This window comes from Sapajus apella, unplaced genomic scaffold, assembly GCF_009761245.1.
Source record: "Sapajus apella isolate SASKATOON/1434 unplaced genomic scaffold, GSC_monkey_1.0 scaffold14, whole genome shotgun sequence".
Taxonomy (NCBI): Eukaryota; Metazoa; Chordata; class Mammalia; order Primates; family Cebidae; genus Sapajus; species Sapajus apella.
Window position 1 is genome coordinate 1209661 of NW_022436954.1, and position 16285 is coordinate 1225945.

The 16285-nt window shown below is 52.8% G+C and overlaps 1 protein-coding gene across 1 annotated transcript; it reads right to left on the reverse strand.

Annotated features, from left to right (window-relative positions):
- Window positions 1-8724: 8724 nt before the first annotated feature.
- Window positions 8725-13101, reverse strand: FADD (Fas associated via death domain). The gene is made up of 2 exons (XM_032282522.1): window positions 12376-13101; window positions 8725-9980 (listed from the first exon to the last, which is right to left on the reverse strand). Exons 1-2 carry the CDS (start codon window positions 12659-12661, stop codon window positions 9643-9645), a joined length of 624 nt encoding a protein of 207 aa, XP_032138413.1. The 5' UTR covers window positions 12662-13101; the 3' UTR covers window positions 8725-9642.
- Window positions 13102-16285: the final 3184 nt, after the last annotated feature.

Here is a 16285-nt window from a genome sequence, read left to right on the forward strand (position 1 = left end):
CCCTTGCTGGATGCATAATTTGCAAATATTTTCTCTCATTCTGTAGGTTGTCTGTTCACTCTGTTGATACTAGTTTTTTTTTGCTGTGAGAAGCTCATTAATTTAATTAGGTCCCACTTGTCAATATTTGTTTTTGTTGCAATTGCTTTTGAGGACTTAGCCATAAATTCTTTGCCAAGGCTGATGTTGAGAAGGGTATTTCTTGGAGTTTCTCTAGGATTTTAGTAGTTTGAGGGCTTATGTTTAAATTTTTAGTCTGTTTTAATTTTTGTATGTGGTAAAACGTAGGGGTCCAGTTTCATTCTTCCGTGTGCATCTACCCAGTTATCCAAGCACCATTTCTTGAATAGGGGGTTCTTTCGTCATTGCTTGTTTTTGTTGACTTTGTTGAAGATCAGATGGTTATAAGTGTGTGGCTTTATTTTTGAGGCAGTGTTTCACTCTTGTTGCCCAGGCTGGAGTGCAATGGTGTGATCTCAGCTCATTGCAACATTTGCCTTCCATGTTCCAGTGACTCTCCTGACTCAGCCCCCCGAGTAGCTGGGACTACAGGCATGCGCCACCACACCCAGATAATTTTGTATTATTTTTTTTCCTTTTCTTTTTTTTTTTTTTTTTAAGACGGGATTTCACCATGTTGGTCAGGCTGGTCTTGAACGCCCAACCTCAGCTGATCCACCCGCCTTGGCCTCCAAAGTGCTTGGATTACAGACATGAGCCACTACGCCCGGCCATAATTTTGTATTTTTAGTAGAGGTGGGGTTTTTCCATGTTGGTCAGGCTGGTCTCGAACTCCCAACCTGAGGTGATCTGCCCCGCCTCGGCCTCCCAAAGTGCTGGGATTACAGGCGTGAGCCACCATGCCTGGCACACTCTATGCGTTTTAAGTGGGGCATTTAGATTGTGGACATTCAGGGTTAGTATTGATAGGCGAGATTTTGATTCTGTCATTGTGTTGTTAGCTGGTTGTTTTGTAGACATGATTGTGTAGCTGCTTTATAGTGTCTCAGGGTTATGTGCTTAAGTGTGTTTTTCTAGTAGCAGATATTGCTCATTTCTTTTTTCTTTCTTTTTTTTTTTTTTTTGAGAGACAAGTTTTCTCTCTGTCACTCAAAGTGGAGTGCACTGGCATGATCATATACAACTCACTGCTCAGCTGGAAATACTGAAATCAAAAAACAAAACAAAACAAAAACCCAAAGCAACTCACTGCAGCCTCAACCTCCTGGCTTCAAGCAACATTCCTGCCTCAGCCTCCCTAGTAGCGGGGACCGCAGGCACACACCACCGTGCCTGGATAATATTTTTATTTTTTGTAGTAATGGGGTCTCACTATGTTGTCCAGGCTGGTCTCCAACTCCTGGGATCAAGAGATTCCCAAAGTGGAGGGATGAACAGCGTGAGTCACCTTGCTTGGCTGGTGTTGTTCCTTTGTTTCTGTATTTGGCACTCCCTGAAGGAATTCTTGTAAGGCTGGTCTAGCGGTAATGAATTCCCTTAGCATTTGCTTTCTGAGATAGATTTTATTTCTTGTTTGCTTATGAATCTTAGTTGGTTGGGATATGAGATTCTTGGAATTCTTGAAATGATTGGAATTTCTTGTCTTTGGATGCTGAAGATAGCCCCTAATCTCTCCTGGTGTGTAAGGTTTGCGCTGAGAGCTCCATTTCTAGCTTGATGCGGTTCTCTTTGTAAGTGACCTGACACTTCTGTCTAGCTGCCTTTACAATTTTTTGTCTTTCACATTGACCTTGGTGAACTGGTCACTATGTGCCTTGGGGACGGTTGTCCTGTAGAACACTTTTTTTTTTTTCTTGACAGAGTCTCGTTTTGTCACTCAGGCTGGAGTGCAGTGGCTCAGTTTTGGCTCACTGCAACCTCTGCTTCCTGGGTTCAAGCGATTCTCTTGCCTCAGCCTCCCAGGTAACTGGAATTACAGGTGCCTGCCACCATACCCGGCTAAGTTTTGTGTTTTTTATTTTAAATTTTTTTTATAAATATGGGGTTTCTCCATCATGGCCAGGCTGGTCTTGAACTCCTGATCTCAGGTGATCCACCCACCTCGGCCTCCCAAAGTGCTACGATTACAGGCGTGAGCCACAGCACCCGGCCTCAGTTTTGTGTTTTTAGTAGAGATAGGGTTTCCCCATGTTGGCCAGGCTGGTCTCAAACTCCTGACCTCAAGTGATCCACCGGCCTCGGCCTCCCAAAGTGCTGGGATTACAGGCGTGAGCCACTGAGCCTGGTCTATGTTTTTTTTTTTTGAGATGGAGTCTTGCTTTGTTGCCCAGGCTGGAGTGCAGTGGTGGAATCTTGGCTCACTGCAACCTCTGCCTCCCAGGTTCAAGTGATTCTCCTGCCTCAGCATCCCAAGTAGCTGGGATTACAGGTGTCCACTACCACACTTGGCTAATTTTTTGTATTTTTTAGTAGTGAGATGGGGTTTCACTACGTGGGCCAGGCTTGTCTCGAACTCCTGACCTCAGGTGATCCGCCCGCCTCAGCCTCCCAAAGTGCTGGGATTACAGGCGTGAGCCACCATGCCCGGCCCCATACCAACACTTCAATTTTAAGGCCACTTGTTTTAAAACAGGCAGTCCCTCAAGAATAGTAACAACGATGACATTTAGTGATGTTTATACCGGGTTGTCACCCCCAGACCTCTCCACATCACATCTCATTGAATCTCACAGCATCCCTGGGAGAGAGAGCATCGGTGAGGGAGAAGAGACAGGCACTCACAGTCTGAGGTGGTCGCCCTTTGCCAAGAATCTACCGATGAAATGAGTGAATGAATGAAATGAATGAATGAATGGTGAATGACGCAATGAAGGAAGCATATAGCCCAAAGTGCCAGGAGCCCAGAGGTGTGTGTCTACGTGGGCATCACCCTTCTTGGGGAGTGGGACCCCTGGGGTGGCCTGCAGTGACCCAGGTGGTGGGGGCTCCTCCCTGGGGTTCCTGGCTGGAGCTCACTGGACCTGGGCAGAGTGAAAGGCACCGGAGTAAGGGGTGTGGACCAGGGTTGGGGAGCAGAGGCTCAGGGCACAGGGGCATGATGCATAAGTGACAGACCCAGGGGCATGCCTGGCTCTCCTGAGAAGATGCCCTTTCGCCCTGCCGTGCCCACTCCGGGGCAGGCGCTTTCACAGCCCCACTGACCTCCCAGCCCAACGGAAAGGGAAAGCTGAGGCGGGGTGCCGGACTCTGCAGGCCTGGGGCGGAGGCGGCTTTGCCTTTCCTGCCTGCAGGGAACTCAGGCCCCTGAGCCACACTAGTGGGCCTTGGACTGCTGCTGTTTACTTATTCATGCGCTCAGCAAACACAGAATAAGCCTTCACTCAGAAGCCGCTGGAAAGTGCTGGAAGCGGCCCTCAGGGAGCCGTGCTGGGAAGGGCAGGACTGGGGCAGGAGTGGGGGTGCAGGGGTCCCACTGTGAGAGTGGGTGCGTGGGCAAGGCGGCATCAGAAGGACGTCTTCTGAGTTGGGGGCACTTAGGGTGGATAGTGAGAAAGGCCTTAGGGAGAGGAAACAGCCAGGGCCAGGGCTGCGGGGGAGGGGGAGGTGGGGAGGTGAGGGCCCTGCTGTGGAGGGAACGTGGCACCCAGCTGGGCTCCGCGGGGTTGTGTACCCCATCTCATGCACGATGATGTGTGGATTAAGATTCCATCCTGGGCCGGGCGTGGTGGCTCATGCCTGTAATCCTAGCACTTTGGGAGGCCGAGGTGAGTGGATCACCTGAGGTCAGGAGTTCAAAACCAGCCTGGCCATCAAGGTGAAACCCCATCTTTATAAAAAAAAAAAGATTCCGTCCTGAGGGATGTAGGGACTTTGTAGCTGGCTTTCTCCAGCCAGAAACCAATTTATTTTTTATTATTTATGTTTTAGAGATGGACTCTTGCTTTGTAGCCCAGGCTTTTGGACTCTTGGCCTCAAGAGACCCTCCCACCTCAGCCTCCCAAAGTGCTGGGATTGTAGGCGTGTACGACTGTGCCTGGCTCAGCATTTTTTCTTCATTCCAAACAGAAGCGCGTTCTGTGTAACCATTAAACAATATGTATGATGCCGTTTTGCTGAAATGAAATGGCAGCCTCGTGTCTGCAGACTGTCACCAGGTAGGCGTGGGAGTTCCGGTGGCGTTGTACTTGCCATGTGCCTGAGGTGACTCAAATGGCCCATGATATTCTTTTTCTATTTGAGCCACACCTCAAAAACTGAAATCATATGTCATTTGGCTTTCCATGAGGACCCCATTCATGTGTTGAATTGGCCTCTGTTCCTTGGTGACCATTATTGGGAGTTGGCTTCCATGGTTCTTGCCATGGGGTCTCGATTTAGTAAATGATTCAAGAAACTAAGGGCTTCTTTGATGGAAGCGTCTTTCAATTGCAAATTTCCCTGTAAAAGAGAAGTCCTGCCTTTATCTCAGCAGACGCTGGGGGACGGGTCAGTCTGGCAGGAGCACATGCTACCCCATGTCATGTTTGCCTGTCTGGTTCCAAGTGCAATTCACACAGCATTTGTGTGGCTAGAAAGCAGTCAGCAAGATGACTCAGATTAATTATCACGGAGATAAAAATGTAAAACAGAAAAGGATGGGCAGAGAGCTGGTGGCTTCTAAGAAGAGGCAGGGGACCGTGTTATGACTCTGTTTCTGGCTGCTGACGGAGACAGGCTGGAAGGGTGGAGGGGGTGGGGCAGAGGCGGGAGATGAGTTGGGAGGTCACTCAGTGTGGTTGTCAGGGGAAGGGCTGAGGCCCCACTGGCAGGGGTGGGGGCAACGGGGAGCAGAAGAGGTGGACGGGAGAGACGCTTGGGAGTTACAAGGTATAGGACTTGGTGCTCAGTTTAATTAAATTAATTAATTCATTAATTAATTTTGAGACAGTTTCACTCTTGTTGCCCAGGCTGGAGTGCAATGGCATGATCTTGGCTCACCACAACCTCTGCCTCCCGGGTTCAAGTGATTCTTTTGCCTCAGCCTCCTGAGTAGTTGGGACCACACCTGGCTAATTTTGTATTTTTATTAGAGACGGGGTTTCTCCATGTCGTTCAGGCTGGTCTGGAATTCCCAACCTCAGGTGATCTGCCCGCCTCAGCCTGCCAAAGTGCTGGGATTACAGGCATGAGCCACTGCGCCTAGCCTTAAACTCCTGGGTTCAAGTGATCCTCCCACCTCAGCCTCCCAAAGCACTGGGATTACAGATGAGGGCCACTGCACCTGGCCTAGTGCTCAGTTTTAACTGAGGGAAGAGAGTGACAGCGGGGAGAGGAAGGAGGGTTTGTGGCCCGGGCAGCTGACTAGATCTCGGTGTCAGGCAGGGAATGGACCACAGGTTTTCGGGAGGCTGAATTTGAGGTGTGGCTTGCACTCCTCTGACAGTGCCCATGTCCTAATCCTCGGGACCTGTGAAGATGTTCCCTTACATGGCAAAGAAATTCTGCAGATATGTTTAAATGAAGGCTGTTGAGATGGGGAGATGGTCCTGGGTTATCCAGGTGCCCGATGTAGTCACAAGAGTTTTTGTTAGAGGGAGGCAGGAGAATCAGTCAGGGAGATGGGAGCTGCTCACCTGCGGGCCTGAAGATGGAGGGAGGGGCCACGAGTTAAAGAATGCGGGCGGCCTCCAGAAGCTGCAAAAGGTAAGACACAGATTCTCTTCTAGGTCTTCTGGGAGGAACCAGCTTGCTGGCCCCTGATTTTTAGACCAGGGAGAACCATTTTGGACCTCTGACCTCCAGAGCTGTAAGATAAATTTGTGCTGCAGAAGCCGGTAAATATGTGGTAGTTTTGCTAGAGCGGCCACTGTGAGGGTGCCCCCAGGCAGTTGGGGTCCAGGGCAAGAGAATGATCTCCGCTAGAGAGATACCTGGCAGGCACCAGGGACCTGGGATGGGTGAGGCCAAGAAAGCACTGTGCTCCCTAGTGGAGGGGTGAGGCTGGGGGCGTGAGGGAGCCTGAGGGGAGGGAGGAGGGAATGGTCCTGAAAGGTGTCAGATGTCCTAGAGATTCAGATAGAATAAAAAAGCTGCAGCAGCCGCCTACTTCGGGTGGAGGCGGGGGTGGGGGGGGTGGCTGTCCCGTCCCAGAGAGGCTCTGAAGATCCAGAACACCTTCCCCTTGGAGCAGCCTTTCATATCAGTGGCAGAGAAATGCTCTGCCTCTGCCTCCCCCGTCTCAACTGCAGAGGCAGGGGGGTGAGAGGCAGTATCTCAGGACCAGAGGCTGAAGCTGGGCCCAGGGGCTCTGTGGGCCAGAGAGGCTACATAATGACCTGCAGCCTGATCTCTGGGGTTCTGGGTGAAATCTCATTGATTATTTTTAATTTTTTTTTTTTGAGATAGAATCTTGCTTTGTCATCCAGGCTAGAGTGCAGTGGTATGATCTCTGCTCACTGCAACTTCTGCTTCCGGGTTCAAGCGATTCTCCTGCCTCAGCCTCCTAGGTAGCTAGGATTATAGGCATGTGCCACCACATCTGGCTAATTTTTGTATTTTTAGTAGAGATGGGGTTTCACCATGTTGGCCAGGCTGGTCTCAAACTCCTGACCTCAAGCGATCTGCCCACCTTGGCCTCCCAGTGCTGGGATTACAGGTGTGAGCCACTGCATCCAGACTCACTGCTTATTTTTAAGGCTGAGAAGCAAGTTGCCCAGACTTTGTCAAGCAGTTAATATTTATCTAGTGGCCTCAGAAGGATTTGCATTTTCCGGACACTGGAAATGTGTTCTGTACCTTCCTCTTCTGCTGTAGGAAGAACATTCTGTCTCCTGAGGACGGCTTTCTGTCTTGTGCTGCTCAGCCTCATGGCAGTGCCCAGCGCCATTAAGGCAGCTGCTTGGTGAATGGATTGATGGGTTGGCTGAACAAATGAGTGTTTCCACCTGGCTCTGAGTCCCATCTTCTGGGGGCAGCAAGGTCACCACATGTCGCCATGCTCTATGGCTTTGCTGCCAGGGGCTGGTCCACCTCTCCGCTGTCCTGGGCGTGGACAGCTGTGGCCTAGCGGGGAGGACGGGTGGGACTACTGAGAATGGAAACCCAAACCCATGCCTCATCGGGAGAGGCTGAGTCACGTGGGGGCTCAGGGAGTGGCTGAGAGCCCACTCCAGTCTTGAGGCCTGAGCTCTTTCCCCCACAGTACAGGGAAATCCTGGAACGTCTGTACCAGGCGGGAGAACACGTGAGTGAGCCGGCAGATGACGGACTGGGCCCCAGTAGTTGCTCCTAAGCAGCGAAAGATTTGAGGTGCACCCCTCACACCTTCAAAAGCCCTTCAGATCACCTGGTGTTCAGGGGCAAGGTTTCCTTCTAGGTGTGATAAGCATTCAGGGAGACACTGGGCATGGAGCACAGAACCTCTGATAGCGGTCTCTGTTCAAGAAATATGAATACTAGGGCCGGGCGCGGTGGCTCACGCCTGTAATCCCAGCACTTTGGGAGGCCGAGGCGGGCGGATCACGAGGTCAAGAGATCGAGACCATCCTGGTCAACATGGTGAAACCCCGTCTCTACTAAAAATACAAAAAATTAGCTGGGCATGGTGGCGCGTGCCTGTAACCCCAGCTACTCAGGAGGCTGAGGCAGGAGAATTGCCTGAACCCAGGAGGCGGAGGTTGCGGTGAGCCGAGACCGCGCCATTGCACTCCAGCCTGGGTAACAAGAGTGAAACTCCGTCTCAAAGAAAAAAAAAAAAGAAATATGAATACTGGCCAGGCGTGGTGGTTCACACCTGTAATCCCAGCACTCTGGGAAGCCAAGGTGGGTGGATCACCTGAGGTCAGGAGTTCGAGACCAGCCTGGCCAAGATGGTGAAGCCCCATCTTTATTAAAAATACAAAAAGTTAGCTGGGTGTGGTGGTGCATGTTTGTAGTCCCAGCTACTTGGGAGGCTGAGGCAGAAGAATCCTTTGAACCTGGGAGGTGAAGGTTGCAGTGAGTCAAGATTGCACCACTGTACTCCAGCCTGGGCAACAGAGTGAGACTCCATCTCAAAAAAAAAAACAAAAACAAAAAAAACTTTCTCACTCACCCCATGAAAATCTCTTCCCCAAAGCCAAGCTGCTGTCACGGTTAGGGACGGTGAGGGGTGATGTCTCTGTTCTCTACAGAACCAGCACTGAGCCGCGCCTTGAGAAGCGGGTGCGCCCCGGGTGGGGGTGTACAGTGTGTAAGAGGTCAGGCCACGCTGCTGTGGGACAGCAACCAGCTCAGCTCCACAGCGGCACCCCAAGCTAGCAATGAACCGGTTAAAGCCTGTTCCTTCTAAGTTTCTGAGGCCGACAGGGCAGGGCTACACTTCTGTCTCATCCACTGCTATGGCCTTTCCTCCTCACAAGCTGTCTGGCACCTGGAAACAACAGAAGGTGTGGAGGGGCTCACAGGCCGGGGTCCGCAGCTTAGAGGGGACAGTGTCCTGTGGCCTTGGCTAAGATCTCATCCACAGCATGGCACCTTAGACTTTCCCAAGGTCACAGCTGGTGAGCTGGGACAAAGAATAGCCACTTGGCTTTCTGATACTCTTGGCGGGGCAGGCAGATTCTAAAAGCGGCACGAGCCACCCGAGCAGACCACCGTTTCCCACGTGAGCCGCTGCTCATCAGCGGCCACTGAGCTGTCGGGAAATCCGGCCATGTCCTCCCAGGCTGCAGCCCTTGACAGGAACCCTGAAACCCGCTGTGCTGGGAATATCCAGCATATCTGAGATGAAAGAATCACCAACAAGAACGGAAAATTCTTTGCAATATGGAGGTTGTAAAGTCATGTGTTTTAATGGGATTACCTTAGAAACAAGAGGCCTGCTTTTTAAAGACACAAGATCCCACTGCCTTGACAATTCTGTTACTCAAAGAGTGAATTTGATACAAAATAGTAAGAAACTGTAGATCACCGGCCCCATAATCCTTGTGAGGAGGAAGACTAGAGAGTGCTGCCAGTCTCCCATGCGCCCCTGACAGATACTATCTAATTCGTGCTGGCAACCATCACTGCCCCGACTTAGCAGTCTCAGAGACTCAACTCACGCAGGGGCCGGGCGCAGGACCACAGCCAACCAGGCCTCCCCACTCCTATCCCAGGAATGCGTCTCCCCACCACGCCACCTGACCTTATCCTACTGTCCAGGTCTGCCCCGATGGCCTCCAAGGAAATGGGACGAATCACCCTTTCTGTCCACGACGAGGGCAGAATGATACAGTGGTTGAGCGTGCGCACTGGAGCCGGATGGTGGGGGTTCAAATCCCAGCTCTCCCCTCCTCTCTGCTTCGCTCCAGTTCCTGGGCCTCCGAGCCGGTCCCCTCCGCTGTGGAGTGACATACAGTATGACTGCTCATCTGCACAGACTCCTCCGTGCTGGACACGGTTCCAACTTTCCAACTACTCCCGCAGGAGCTCGTTGAATGGGGACAACAGGATCTTGCTGAGAGCAACAGGGAGGAATAAATGGAAATATCTGTGCAGTGCCAAGCCCGGCCCGGCACGGGAGAGGCATCCAGAAATGCAGCTTGAGTTCAGAAGCAGCTGGTCTGTGGCTCCCTCGGCCTGGCTTCTTGTTGGGTGTTCGGTGCCAGGCTACCTTCCTTGAGACCCAAGTCCAGGCTGTGCGGGTGCCTGTGGTCCACCAGGGCGGGCAGCGGCCCGTCATTACGTTTCCGAGGTGGATGCCTCCGAGTTCCAGGACATTGGGGACACGGCCCCACTCCTGCTCTGGAGCTCCCGGGCCTGCTGAAGCTCTTCCACAAGGTCAGCCACCAGGTTCATCTGGCAGGCCCGGAGAGACCCCACCAGATGGGCCACTGTCGCATTCTCCTTCTCTGTGTTCTTCCAGATTCTCAGCGACTCCCTCACGCGCTCCGTCAGGTTGCGGGGGTATCTGTCCTCGATGCCGTCGATCTTGGCATCTGAGACTTTGAGCTGACGAGCGAGTCTTCTCCAGTCTTTCCCCACGTGATCACATATGAGGTCAAACGCTGCACCCAGGTCTGGGAGGGAAGGAACAGAACGGTTTACAGAGGTTTGCAGACAGGCGACCCCACACTCCTCCCCAGGGCTTTTTGCCACTGACATTGAGTGGACAGAGGTGCCTACACAAGGTCCTCTGCAGAGGCTCAAGTCACCTGGCAGCAGAGGGGCTGTCACTGAACGCCCAAGAGTGGCCTCATTCCACCTCAGCCAAACCCCCTGCTCTCCAATACTGTCCTTGGAGGTGTGGCCCGATGAAGACTCAATTGCCAACGGAAGGTGTAGTGGAGCCACCTACGTAGGGCAGGAGACACTGATGGAGGGGCTGGGGAGCTGTCGGAGGGAACAGGGTTGATCCCACATCCTGCCCTAGAGCAGGCTGAATGATGTCACCTCAAAAAGGAATGTTCATGTGAAATCGCTGAAACCATGCATGCTAACTTCTTAGGAAAAAGGGTCTTTACAAAGAAAAGCTGACGGTCTTGAGAGGCCACCCTGGGTTACCTGGATGCTACCAGGACAGCTGTCCTTGTGGGAAGCACACCGGAAAGGCCAGGTGAAGGCAGAGGCAGAGCCCAGAGGGAAGCGGCCGCAGTCAAGAAATGCCTGAAGCTACCACAAAGCAGACCTGGAAGGGTCTCCCCCAAGGGCATTCACTGTGAGAGGAAGTGTGGGTCTGAGACATCCTGCTGCTTCAGGCTTCTGGCCTCCAGACCGAGGGCAGATTTCTGTTGGTTTAGGCCACCAGATTTGTGATAATTTGTTATGGCAAACACAGGCAACTAGTAGGCACCCCGTTCTTATTTTGAAAGCTGCCCTGACTGACCACCAGTCTTGAGTCCCTGGCTACCATACTCCTCATCTGCTGAAGTCACCACTGAGATCAGGGAGCTGGTCACAGGACTACAACAGGCCGTTTCTGGAATGTGGAAAGAGGAAAGGAGAGGCAGGTCCGGGACCGGAAGTGGCTGGATGTCTCCTGGCAATTCTGAGACGTCGGCAGGTGGACCAGCTCCCGCGGCTCTGACAGCCCTGTGGGCTGAGCACCGTGTTACCATGACTGTACAGATAAGGAAACTGAGGCACAGGGACGCTGACTGACATTCCTGAGGTCGTGTAGCTATAGGATGACAGAGCCATGATCTGAAACCCTGGTGGCGTGGCGCCAGAGGCCACTGTTAACCGTTATGCTGAACTTCTGGAAAGGTGGGAGGCAGAGTCGCCCACTATCCACCTGCCCATGCCCACTGTTCACCTTCTGGTGTACGTTTTCCAACACACAGTAACTACACAAATAAAACCAAGCATACATATATCTCAAATGTCAGCTATGTTTCGTGGGCCGCCTTTAAAATGCAAATGTTTTTCCGGATATTAAATATCCCTGAAACCTGATTTTTCCACATCCTGTTTTGTTTGTTCAGCACTGTTGATGTATTTTTAAAATCTGGACTTGACTGCTTTCAGGCAGAGAGCTGTTCTGTCCACCTTGTCCTGAACGGGCACCAGTCCTTACAAAGTGAGACCCATGGCATCACATTTATACCCCATCTGGTTTGTGACTGAATGGCTGATTGCAGGCCACAGCTCGACGCCTCTGAGGGGCGTCCCCAGTCCACTCCCAAGCCTCTTCCCCCGCCTCTGAGAACAATGGGAAAGGGCTGAGGAATCCTGCTGTACTCAGGGTTTCTCATTTTTATCTTGGAAGCTGCTGCAAGCCACAGGCGAGGGTGGAGAGGGAGTGACCAAGAGCCGGACAGGAAGCCACTCCACAATGAACTTGGCCAGAGAGGCAGTGCAGTGGCTACCGCCACCCATCCGGAGGCCGGACTGCTTGGTTCAAGCCTAGCTGTTAAGTTATCGGCTGCGCATTTCGTCAAGCCACCTAACCTCTGAGCCACAGTCCTGTCCTCTGTAAAATGGGAGCAGTGACAGATAACAGTATCCAAGCCACAGGGCCATGGTGAAGATTCTGTTTGACAGTTGGAAGGGTAAGCGGCACACTGTCAGCCCTGGGTAAGAGTCACTGAATGAAGTATTACTCTCAGCCGTGAAGGGCATGCGCTGGGCAAATTCCGAGGCAGAAGGGAGATGATGGGAGCAGGCTCACCTAACCTCTGTTCGCACCTTTTCTGACTCCTCCTCACCTTTTCTAAAGTGAGGTTTTTTTCTTATTTACCCAGACAGAATGGGGTGGAAGAAAAAGCACTGTGCGTGTCCATGTCCTGTAACCTTGAATAAGTTAACTTCACTGCGTTTTTGGCTCTCCCATCAGCAAAACCAGGGTTGTACAGAGAAAACCCACGCAAGTCAAACCCGGCAAAGCAGAGGCGCCCGGAGGCCAAGGGGAGGAGCCTCGCAGCGCCTGGGCCCGGCGATCCGGCCCTGGCTCGCCCTACCCAGGCCCGCGCCCACCTTCTTCCCCCGGCGCGGCCCCGGCCGCTGCCCCCGCCTCGAAGTCGTCCAGGCGCCGCAGCAGGTCGTGGCGCCGCAGCGAGGCGAGCAGCTCGCGCAGCAGCTCGGTGCGCCCGGGCTCCAGGTCGTTCTGCTCCAGCAGCACGGAGAAGAGGTCCAGGCCGCTCTGCACGCGCTCCAGCTTGCGCTTGCCCACGCGCCCGAGGCACAGGAACTTGAGCTCGGTCAGCTCGCTGCTCGACAGGCCGGACGACACCGAGTGCAGCAGCACCAGGAACGGGTCCATGGCGCTGCCTGCGGGCGGCCGGGGCTACGGCCCCGCCCGATCCTCCGCGCGCCCGCTGTCCTCGGCTCGCTGGGCCTGGCCAGGACTCGCCAGTTGCCCGCTGGCCCAAGGCTTAGGCTCCGCCCGCGCTCGCCCTAGGCCCGGCACTCCGGTGCCAAATCCAGTACCGGAAATCCACCGTGGCACCTTTTCGATCGTTATCTCGCGAGAACTCCGGGACCCGCGCATGCGCCCCGGGCGAAGCCGTAGCCGTTTCCGCCCTGGGTGGCGGCGCCGCGGATGGGCGCGGCCTCTGCGCCTGCGCCCAGCGGATCGTCTCTTTTCCGGTTGGGAAGTGGGGCCTTGAATGTCCGGAGACCCCGCCGGTGGCTCAGCTCTCTGCAGTGAGGGTGGTCGCGCCTCTGCCGAGTCTACCTGTTTGCCTACCGCGGTGCGGCCCTACTGCGAACAGGGCCGGGGGGGGCGGGGCGGGGCGGGGCCGGCCGGGACGTCACGTGACCTCACATCGGTCAGTGACTGACGTTTCTTAGGCATTCACGTTTAGGGCCAGACGTGGAAAACGCGTTCTTTGGTGCCCTTGGGGACGTCTTGTGTGTACAGAAAACACTACCCGGAAGCTTATTTGCGTTTAAAAATGTGATTTAAATAATATTTGCTTTCTTTTTTTTTTTTTTTTTTTTTTTTGAGATGGAGTTTCGCTCTTGTTACCCAGGCTGGAGTGCAATGGCGCGATCTCGGCTCACCGCAACCTCCGCCTCCTGGGTTCAGGCAATTCTCCTGCCTCAGCCTCCTGAGTAGCTGGGATTACAGGCACGCGCCACCATGCCCAGCTAATTTTTTGTAATTTTAGTAGAGACGGGGTTTCACCATGTTGACCAGGATGGTCTCGATCTCTTGACCTCGTGATCCACCCACCTCGGCCTCCCACGGTGCTGGGATGACAGGCTTGAGCCACCGCGCCCGGCCAATATTTGCTTTCTAAAGTAACTGTCATTTATTCAATCAACATTATTGAGCACCTACCGTGCCAGGTAGTAGGGGCTAGGGACAAATTAGTGAACAAAGCGAGAGGGTCCCCGAGTGCCCGGAGTTTACATCATAAGTACGAAAGCGACACTCTCCAGAAGAGAAGGTTGTGGCGGGCGCCGTGGCTCAGCTTGCAGTCTCCCCACTTTGTGAGGCTGAGGCAGGATTGATTGAGCCCAGGAGTTCGAGACCATCCTGGGCAACATAGCGAGACCTTGTCTCTATTAAAAAATAAAAATAAGTAAAAATAAGGAAATCGTGTAGTATGCCAGAAATTCAGGAAAGTCAGGGAAAAGGGAGTCTGTTCATGGGGTGGGCATGTGGAGGGTGGGGGCTGGGTGGTCTGATAGGGTCTCTGTAAAGGTGCTGGTGAAGGCTGTGAGGGGCCAGGTATCTAGGTGTGGGGGGAAGACCTGGGCACACAGAGAACAGAAGAGCAGAGGCACCGGGAGGGCTGGGGTTCCAGGAGCAGCAAGGCCATGGGTCTGGAGGTGAGGAGGGGGTGCAGACTAGGAGAGCCCTCATCAGCCAGCAAGGACAGCTTTACTGCAGAGTGGGGACAGGGGGTGATGCCAGCTGAGGGTTTTTTTTTTTTTTTTAATTTAGATGTAATTCACATACCATACAATTCACTTTTTTTTTTTTTTTGTCTGAAGTGGAGTCTTGGTCTGTCCAGCCCAGGCTGGAGTGCAGTGGCATGATCTCGGCTCACTGCAACCTCTGCCTCACAGCTTCAAGCGGTTCTTCTGCCTCAGCCTTTCAAGTAACTGGGACTACAGGCACGGATCGCCACACCCAGCTAATTTTTGTATTTTTAATAGAGACAGGGTTTCACCATATTGACCAGGCTGGTCTCAAACTCCTGACCTCAGGTGATCTGCCCACCGTGGTCTCCCAAAGTGCTGGGATTATAGGTGTGAGCCACCGTGCCTGGCCCCAGTTCACCCCTTTAAAGTGCACACTTCAGTGGTTTTTAGTGTAGCAACAAGGTTGTGGAACTCTTGCTACTGTCTTACTTGAGGACATTTTCATCATCCGGAGAAGAAAGCCATTAGCATTTGCTCCTCCCCTCCTCCACCCACCGTGAATCTACGTTTATTGTCTTTCTTTTTTTTCTTTTGTGAGACAGAGTCTCCTCTGTGGTTCAGGCTGGAGTGCAGTGGTGCGATCTCGGCTCACAGTAACCTCTGCCTCCCGGGTTCAGGCAATTCTCCTGCTTCATTCTCCCGCATACCTGGGATTACAGGTGCCTGCCAGCATGCCTGGCTAATTTTTGTATTTTAGTAGAGACAGGGTTTCACCATGTTGGCCAGGCTGGTCTTGAACTCCTGACCTCAAGTGAGCCTCAGCCTCCCATAGTGCTGGGATTACAGACGTGAGCCACTGCGCCCTGCCGAATCTACTTTCTTAATCTATGGATTTGCTGATTCTGGACATTCCATGTATACAGAACCATACAATATGTGGCCTTTTGTGTCTGGCTGTTTTCAGCATTATTTTTAAGGTTCAACCATGTTGCAGAACATATGAGTACTTCATTCCTTTTTTTTTGAGACATAGTGTGCTCTTTTGCCCACGCTGGAGTGCAGTGGCACAATCTTGGCTTACTGCAGCCTCTGCCTGCCAGGCTCAAGTGACTTGTCTCTTATGCCCTAGCCTCCCAAGTAGCTGGGATTATGTGCCACCATGCCAAGCTAATTTTTGTATTTTTAGTAGAGACGGGGTTTTGCCATGTTGGCCAGCCTGTTCTCAAACTCCTGGCCTCAAGTGATCCTCTTGCCTCATCCTCCCAAAGTGCTGGGATTACAGGTGTGAGCCACTGCACCCAGCCTCCTTTTTTCTTTTTTTTTTTTTTTGGAGACGGAATTTTGCTCTGTCTCCCAGACTGGAGTGCAGTGGTGTGATCTCGGCTCACTGCAATCTCTGCCTCACGGGTTCAGTGATTCTCCTGCCTCAGCCTCCAGAGTAGCTGGGACTACAGGTGCGTACCACCATGCCCAGCTAATTTTTTTTTTTTGAGACGGAGTTTCACTCATGTTACCCAGGCTGGAGTGCAATGGCGCGATCTCGGCTCACCGCAACCTCCGTCTCCTGGGTTCAGGCAATTCTCCTGCCTCAGCCTCCTGAGTAGCTGGGATTACAGGCATGCGCCACCATGCCCAGCTAATTTTTTGTAGTTTTAGTAGAGACGGGGTTTCACCATGTTGACCAGGATGGTCTTGATCTCTTGACCTTGTGATCCACCCGCCTCAGCCTCCCAAAGTGCTGGGATTACAGGCTTGAGCCACCGCGCCCGGCCTAACTTTTGTATTTTTAGTAGAGACGGGGTTTCGCCACATTGGCCAGGCTGGTCTGGAACTCCTGACAGGTGATCCGCCAGCCTCAGTCTCCCAAAGTTTTGGGATTACAGGTGTGAGCCACCATGCCCAGCCTTTTTTTCTGTTTGTTTTTTTAAGATGGAGTCTTGCTCTGTCACCCAGGCTGGAGCACAGTGGTGAGATCTTGGCTCACTGCAACCTCCGCTTCCCAGGTTCAAGCAATTCTCATACCTCGAGTTACATTTTCAAAGATCACGCTGGTTGCTGGTTAGAAGCCAGA